Here is a 9,159-nt window from a genome sequence, read left to right as displayed (position 1 = left end):
AGAATGACTAAGAGTCTGTTTTCATGCACATAATGGCAAACTGAATATTGTACTAAAGGGACATGGAAAAGCTCTGCCATGTTCTGTTCAGCCAATGCTTCTCACAAATGCAGATTTCCTTCAAATGAAAATGATATTGTCCTTAGTCAGGACTTGCAAGATATGAGGAATACTTTATATTCCTTTTCTACCTGTATGGCAATCCTGATAATTACAAGACACCAAACTGACTTCATTCATTTTTTTAAAAAGTTGCACAATAAACCAAACCACTCATTTAATATGGCATACTATTTGACACTATAGTGATACAGGTATAAAATGGAAAAGTCCTTCATGATGTTTTGATGGCCAAGATTGTTACAGATCATTGATAAAAAAAGACTAGGTGTCTCATTGGATGAAATGGCCTGAAAGAATGAGGGAATGGGTCCAGCACTGCTCTGTGGGATGTCACTGAGAGTAAGGTATTTGAGCCTGGCATGACTTCTCACAACAGTACTTCAGAGAAAACAGAGACAACTTGAGCCTCCTTCCTCAGAGTGAGGCATTGGTTCAGGCATTGTAGGGTGGGTGGAGAATGTGATCTGCAAGTGAAAATATTCATTCTACCTCATGGAAAGGCTGGCCTTGTGCAGGTGGCATTGGATGCCTGAAGAGCAACAACCACAATTATTATTTTTTATAGTTACTATTCTTCAACACTGTTCCTACAGTTACAGAGAGGACTACCTAATAATGGAGCTTTCCATCAGCATTGTAGTCTTCTTGATCCTCTCCTGCTGTCTCAGAGGTGAAGGGGCACCACATTATGTATCTGTCATCTCTGTGGAAAATGGAGGACCTTGGGGCTATTGGGGAAAAAAAGAATTCTGTTCACATGGTCATGCTTCTGGTTTCGTATTGAAGGTAAAGCTTGTCCTTATTGTACTATGTTTTTCTCAAACAGCTTTATGATGAACAGTAAGTACTTCCCATTATCACTGAAGCTTCAACATTATTTTTTCCCATAAAACTCTCTATGGTTCTCAGAGGATTAGACATTACTTAATGTTTTCAAATAGTTTTAGAACTTGAGAAATATACACTAATGTTACCTAGGATTCAGAGAAGGGAAATTTGGGTAACTAGGATCTATCTATAAACCAAACCCTATATAGGTAGGTAAGTTTAATCCTGAGAAGAGAAGGCTGAGGGAGGATATGATAGGATTCTTCAAACCTGAAAGGACATTATGCTGAAGAAGGTCAAGTACTGTTCTCTATTGTGTCAGAGTGGGGGAAATGGAATAATGGATTTAACAGGAAGGCAAATTTGGATTGAGTCTATGGCTGACATCCTTTGCACAGGTTGGGAATTGATTAGAATGAGTTCACCCCATATTCTCTATTGATGTGATAAATTTCTAGCTGGCACTTGGGAATTTTCTTAGTGATCTGGCAGGCAGTTTTGCCATATGTTTTGTTGGTCTTTCAACACGGAGACAATGACAGCATAGGAAGTGATCTGAGTGATTGTTAATGCTTCTCTGAGTGAGTGGGTAGTTCCTGCTATCTTGAAGGAGCCACCTCTCAACTTGACTGCTGGCCAATTTATACTGTTCTCTAATCTTCCCTTTTTAGAGAAAAATTTGGAGAAGGTAGTAGAGCAAGAGCTGCAGAAAAATCCTGGATGAAGCAGATTATCTGATTCCCTCTGAGTTGAATTTCAGAGCTGGATGAAGCATACTTCTCTGCATTAAACTGCATTAATCACACTTGTGGATGACCTTCATCTAGACTTGGATGAAGAAGCTGTGGACTCCTAGTCCTATTAAACTTTCAGTTGCATTTGATGTCATCAACCATGACTTTCTACAAGACTTGGAAATGGGGTGGTACTGTTTGACAGTGGTTCTCCTCCTCCTTGAGCAATTGGTTCCAGTTGATGAGGGTTTAATGATAAATTCCTTTACAACTGCTGTGTGGAGTGCCACATGGTTGGGTTCCCCCCCCCACTTGTTATGATTAACATCTTTATCACTGAGAGAGGCTACCTATTGGTTCAGCTAGAAGAATGTTTAATATGTGGATGATACCCAGTTATATATTTCCATCCCAGAAGATGAAATAGATGCCCTCACTTGATGTTTAATAGCTGTGAGGGTTTGGATGGGGCAAAAAAACCAAAACAAACAAATAAAAAACCCCAAACAAAAAGCCTTCAGGCAATATTCTAGCAAGATAGTGAAACTGTTGGGCCCTTTATTGCCTCCTGTGATACTTTTGGATGGGATCACACTTCTGTGAAAAAATAGGTCCACAACTTGGGATTTCTGGATTCATAGGTTCTTCTGGATCAGCAGATGGAGGCTATGGCCAAGATATTCTTTTTTGCGGGTGTTTAGGAATAATATGAATTTTATCCATTAAGTTTTATGGAATCTTATCACACATACTTTTCAATATTTTAATGGGAAAAATAGATAAAAAATTGTGCCTCTGAAATCAGTGAGCATGTTACCAAATATTAAGGGCATGATTTGGGGGTATTTCAAAGGCTACAGATTGATACTGGGGAATTGTCTGCTGCTGAAAGGCCACATAAAATCCGTTTCTCTGTAGGATTCTGAAAAAGCAAATGAAATTAAAAACAAAATAAGGTGGGTGTTTGGATCCAGTCTGCCTTCCTAGAGGAAAGGATAATTTTTCTCTAAAGTATCAGTCTGCTTTACTATGGGCAGTATCATGATCTTTTTTAAAAAGAAGAATCTTAAAGTATGCTAGTTATTTTGATCCAGACTCTCTCATTTCTGCACTAGGTAGAGCCATATCAAGGTGGCACAAGACATGAAGATGACACTGCCCTCAATGGCATACGCCTGTTTTGTGATGATCATAAGTTTATTTCATCTACTGTCGGGAAGTGAGTAGCATCTTGTTCTGAATTACCACCATCACTGTTTAAACTTACGTATAACCCTGTACATCATGCTGGTCCTATTACCAATGTTTATCAGGAATTGGTTGAATTGAGAGGGAATCCCAGTGATGTTAACCACATCACTGAACTGGATTTTGGATTCAGGCCAAGCAATGCTCTGAATGTATATGCTCACCAACCACAGTTACAGTCCCTAGAACTATTTTCCATAGGTACTTTCTACATGGTAGGGGACCACAGTTCCCAGAATTCCATCCAACCAGCCAGTGGCCAGGTTGACAATTCTAGGAGTTAGAATCCTGATACGTCTGGCAAAGATCAAACTGGGGAGGATTGTCTTACCAAAAGAGAACATCTGGAAGTAGGCTTGCTCTCAGTCATCTTCACGTGAAGAGTTATTGCTGTCAGGTTCTATCTAGCTATTTGAGAACTTGGACTAGAATGAAAATTGCTCCTCTTAAAATGTTTATATTCAGAAAGGTAGTGTATAAACAAATGAATTAGAATATTATAGATTTTATCTGAAACACAGTATTGTTTTAAGCAAAATGGGGCTCCTTTCCTTTTTGAGGAAGTACATTGAATTAATTCAATTTTGTAATGCAGAGAAGATGGTCATTTTGTCACACAAGAAAACTCTCCTCTTGAAGAAATATTTCCTTTTTTTTGTCAGTTCTAATTCAATTAATTTGCTTTAAAAATCTTAGAAAAGAATTTCAGTGACATTCTTATGGAATATGGTGGTCTCCAGTAGACTGCAGCTCCTCTGGTTTCTCATGCCTTCACTGCCTACAAAGGAAAATTTCAGAGAGCTGCCTGGCCAATTTCTCTGCCCACAAATTTGGTGGAGAATTTCAAAATCCATTTCTTCTCAGCTCCAAATAAAACTTAAAAAATTTATAATATTCTACATGTGTGTTCTTTGATTATCCATTTAAATTTCATATCCACACTCACCACAGACAGATAACTTACAAAGCAAAAATAGAAAGAAATGCTCTGTTCCTGTCAGTGGCTAGTGGACTTCAACATCAAAAGAGTAATTAAAAAAAAAAAAGTTCCATCCACTGGAACCTGGGATTAAAAATAGATTATCACTGTTTCTGAGCTTTGAATCTCCTGTGCCTTACAATGAAAATAATACTCAGCTGATGGAACCATTTCTTTTGATCTGCCACCGCAATAAATATATTATCTTGATTAATCTTCTCTGAAGTTTCTGTTGTCAACTTCTGGATAAGATGCTCAAGCTAATTCTAATGTCTTTTTGGCAGGTGGGGTGCCTGGTCTGCGATAAAGTATTGCAATCAAGGATCCAAACTGGTGGCTTTCTCTCTGAGAGTTGAAGGACCCCAGGGGCTGTCAGATGACACAGCAGCCAACAATATTAAGTTCATGTGTAGTAATAGGGAAATATTGGAAAGCAACTCCCTTGAGTGGGGGAAATATGGCTCATGGAGCGACACCTGCAATCCTATGTCTTTTATATGTGGACTCCAGACAAAGGTGGAGATAGTACAAGGAATTGATGATGACACATCACTGAATGATGTAAGGTTTTTCTGCTGTAAACGATAAAGTAAATACCAGTATAATGTGCCTTTGCCAGGTAGCTTTAGTGAACCTGTTTCTATTCATTAGATTTATATCCCTCTTGTCCTCCAGGAGCTGAAGGTCTCCATAGCACACCTTCTTCCAATTTCTTCTCACAATAACAATTTTGTGATATGGACTAGATTGTGATAGTGATTAGTCCAAAGTGAGTTTCTCATTTAAAGCTTCTGTGGCTGATAGTGAATTTAAAATAGAATCAGGGAGAACCTGGATTCTGGTCTGACGCCTTAAACGTTCTATCATACTGGCTTTCTAACTATATAGATACTGAACAAATATAGTATTTGTCCACAACAAATCAAGTTTTTAAAGTCCCTTCTCCAAGCATCTAGGGCATAAATAGAAAACATTTTCTATTCTGTGGTCCATATTCCTTTTTAGGTAATTGTATGGTAGGTGATCCCAAAGCTACATGTTCATACAATTCTGATATTTACCTTATCTGTACACTGTTATGCACATTTTATATTTTGAGAACTTATTTTATAACACAGATGTTGATACCTGAGTACTTTCCCTCTTTCTCCAGAGGAGAATAGATTCTATTCTTTGATTAGACAGAAAAGAAATGCTAGAGGAGAAAGTTTAGGCTTCAGTTTTGGGACCAGGAAGCATATTTTCATGTTTTATCCAGAAGTTCGGAGGAGACAGTCAGCATCATGCCATTGAAATGAATGAGATGTTCTTTAGGTAAGAATGAAGGGGGGATCCAGTATTCAATAATTCCTCTCTCCTGTGGGACCTCAGTATACATCTGTATACTTGTGCATATTGCTACAGGACATCTAGTAATCTTTAATCTATTGAAGAAGGACTAGGGAGACCCAAATTCAAGTTCACCTCAGTTATGGAAACTCACTCCATGAATTTGGGCTCATCACACTCTCTCAGCCCAATTTACCTCACAGACTCATGGTTGTGGGGAGAAATGGAAGAAGAGGTGCTATGTTCACTGCTTTGAGCTCCTAGAAGAAGGTAGAATAATAAACCTAACAGATAAACAAACAAATAATAATAATAATATATTATTATTATTTATTAATTGCATATTTCAAAGGCAACATTAGATATCATATCTCTGTATGCACAACAGCTGGGAATTTATATAGTTTGTACCAGCCTTGCCCACTTGGTAACTTCCAGATATCATAGGCTACTATGCCAGATATCTTTGACCACTGTTAGGATTCCCAGGTAGATAGTGTCTGAAAGTTATACTCCAATATATTTGAGGCTACCAGACTGGGAAACATTGGGATATAGGTTTCCTGACAGTCATGTCCCAGCCCCTCAGTGCCAGGGTTAAAGGACAGATTTAAGCTTGAGTGAAACAGTGATCCCAAGTCCCTTACTTTTTTCCTGTAGGAGTAAATTGTAACGAAATATATAACAAACTGCAATGCCATATTTCTGTCTCCATTGCTATCAAATTAGAATAAAGCTTGCGTTTATCTGCATTGTTCCGGTCCTTCATTTTCAGAGGCTTATTTTGGGTTCAATTTCTTGGCCATGCTGGAATCCCATCTGTTGCAGCTTCCAAATCTGGGTAGGTGAGTGATCCTTGGGCCACTCTCCCTAAGCAGACATGGCCTATGGAGATGGCCTTGAAGAAAGAATTCAGTTATCATTGTGTAAACATTAGCTTAGCATGGATAGGTGGGGGGGGGGGGGGAGGAAAAAAACTCATGATTGCCCCACCTTCATTTTCTTTAATATAAGAAGGGGAAGAGAGAATCTCTGTCAGGGTTTCAAGATTCTGTTATTATACTGTATAAAAATAGAATTCCAGTAGCTCTGTAGTCTGTTTCCTGACTGAGCCCACCTTGAAGGACTGACATTTGACTTCTTACCAATGACATCCACTCTACCTACTACCCCATATCCACTCACTTGCCTATTGTTAACAAAATACATCCCTGCCTTGAAGTAGAAGACAGATGGAGCTTGCTTTGTGTTCCTCCTTATTTTTATGACGGCTTTCATGTTAGTAGATAGCAAGTAGCAATCCAAGCAATGGAAAAGAGAGTAACAGGGAGATCCTTCTGGGATGGCAGGCTGTAGAAAGTACTCAGTTATATACATCTAGGTGTGGACCCTCGCATCAGTGACATATTTAGAAACTGGATTGCACATAGATGTATAGCTAATATTGTGGTTATCTTGGGGTCTGTTTCCACTTTGGTTAGGATGAATAACAGTAGCACTTGTGAATCGTCTCTAATTGTAAGTGAATCTGGATCTAACCTATTGTCCTGACAATTATTCTAGAGTTCTGAGTTGACTTGATCAGTGATGGTCTAGTTGTGAAGAAGAAAATATTTTATTTCTACATTCTGTTCTCCACTGATAGTTTTAGTTTTGAGTACAACCTGAAAGATATTATAACCCTACTTCTTGCTTGACTGCACAATGGATGTGATCATGTGAAATTAAAAAGAAATTGATCCTGAAATGAAATTTGAGTGGGCAGGAAAGGAACAAATAATCCTTCCTTGTGGGATTATTGCATATCCAGATATTAATCAGGTACAAATAGTAGTTATTTCCTCTGCGCCCTTGGCAATGACAGTAATGTTTTCCTAGACCTATTTAATTTGTGGGGAAGTATTTCATTATAATTCATCAATAAACAAAGAATCTGAAATAAATTAATTCAAGGTTAACCCAAAGAACAATTCAAAACAAAGGCTATCATACAAGCTAGAATGTTAATAATAGGTGTTATATTACCTATACATTTTTATTTAAATAAATCAATACATTTTTATTAATTATGAGGTCTCAGAGTAAGAAAAAACAGTAAAAAGGAAGAGGAATCTACAATTTCTTTGGCAGGTCTGGCAAACAGATACATATCTAACTAACAGGAAATTGCCTCTTAAAGAAGCAATAATCTTTAAATTTTACTTCATCTCCCTGTGCAATAAGATCCTCAAGGAATTATAGAGTCTGAATGAGTCATTTAGATAATCAAATCCACCTCTCTGCTCAGCACAGACATCCGGTTGCCTTTTGTACCCCCTTTGCTAGGAACTCCCACTCATCTTGAGCTTCCCATGATATTTCACAGCCACCTTCTGGAGCCCAAAAATCAGTTTCAAGGGATGGGGATGACATAACTGGAGAGTCTAGGACTACCCAAGGACATGTAGTGATTTTAATGGCCAAGGGTGAATATGCAATATTCCGTTTCATTACATTGATCCTCTACCAACGAATTTCCCCCCCCCCCCGCAAATATGAGAAATAACTAACAGCACTGGTCTTCCCTTGAAAGCACTTTATTCCAATTACATACAAGGACCAGGTTGAGACTATAAGAAGTGATAGAATATTAGGCCAAAGTTCATGTAATGTAGCATTTTAGATCAGCCAGTGGCCAACTAGAGGCATTCAATGCTCCATAAACAGGGACAGGATTAGTTAACATATGTTGGCTCTGATCAAAGAAGTAATAGATAGCCAAGAAGGCTAGTAGCATTAACAGCCTGATCAATGGATTTCTAACATTGTAAGAGGGAAAAGAACCTCTTTTGATCCACACTGTCCACGCCGTGAATGTTTTTATGTTTCACCATTATATTTCCCTTTTTATTTGTTTCAAGCTGAAAACTGTAGAAGCTGTACTCTTTCTCCACAAATTGGCTGCGCTGCCTCTGTAGAGGTTGGTTATTCCTTCTTGCCCCTTTTCCAGCTCAACCATATCCTTTTTCAAGTGGGATGACCTGAACTGTGCACCACATTCAAAATGCTGTTTCATTATAGATTTAAATAAGGGCATTTCCCCTCTGTTTTATTTACAGCTCACTTCCTCATGATTCCATGCATCGAATTTGTCTTTTTTTATAGCAGCTGCATACTGTGTTGACATTTTCATTGAAATATCTACCCTGTCAATGATGCTTTTTCTGAGCAATTACTGGCAGCTCATAATATATATATGAAGCTTGGGGGCAGGAGGGTTGTGCAAATATGCACCATTGTGTACTAGATTAACCTGAACTAACCTGAATTTTGATGCCCATTCAACCAGCTCAGAGAGCTCTTTTTGGAATTCTTTGCCATCCTTTTTTTGGTTTCACTATTTGGAACAACACGCTATTGCTCCCTTTTTTGTACATCCCTTAGACCAGAAGGATATAAACAAATAAATTCAAAAGCACCAATCTGAAAGGAGAGGAGAACTGGCTGAGAGGGTGAGATTTTGGATATCTCTTCAATCTGAAAATTCTCAACTTATTCTTATTTTTGCTTCTTGTTTTTAGCCAGTTATCAGTCTTTGATAACTCCAGACATACCATGCCTGTTGGATCGTCCCTATCTATATGTTGATGCTAAAAAAACAAAACAAAAATCAAGTCCAGAAGGCTAATGAAACAAGACATAGCCTTGCAGAAACACGGTGATTCCTTTAAAGCAAGGTTTGCTTTTTCTATATGTTTTAATAATACTTTCCATCATTTATTCAGAATGGAAGTTTATAATTTCTTGTATCCTCCCTCAATCCATTCTTAAAAGTTGTGTTGGCCGTTTTCCACTCTTTGGGATCAGATGCCAACCTAAAGAGAAGGTACACATTAGCAGTTCAGCCTTTTCACATTTTAATTCTTTCAAATGCTTAGA

The 9,159-nt window shown here is 38.1% G+C and overlaps 1 protein-coding gene across 1 annotated transcript; it reads left to right on the top strand.

The window, feature by feature from the left end:
- Window positions 1-738: 738 nt before the first annotated feature.
- On the top strand, window positions 739-8,819 carry LOC112542020 (vitelline membrane outer layer protein 1-like). Its single transcript, XM_025173729.2, has 5 exons — window positions 739-909; window positions 2,801-2,904; window positions 4,197-4,495; window positions 5,595-5,668; window positions 8,802-8,819. The coding sequence occupies exons 1-5, from the start codon at window positions 739-741 to the stop codon at window positions 8,817-8,819; spliced, it is 666 nt and encodes a 221-aa protein (XP_025029497.2).
- Window positions 8,820-9,159: the final 340 nt, after the last annotated feature.

The sequence above is a fragment of the Python bivittatus genome, unplaced genomic scaffold (assembly GCF_059951505.1).
Source record: "Python bivittatus isolate LINGU-HERP-01145 unplaced genomic scaffold, Pbiv_v1 ctg000340_np1212, whole genome shotgun sequence".
In the NCBI taxonomy this organism is placed as follows: domain Eukaryota; kingdom Metazoa; phylum Chordata; class Lepidosauria; order Squamata; family Pythonidae; genus Python; species Python bivittatus.
The sequence above is the reverse complement of the archived record's forward strand: the minus strand, read 5'-3'. Positions and strand labels throughout refer to the sequence as shown.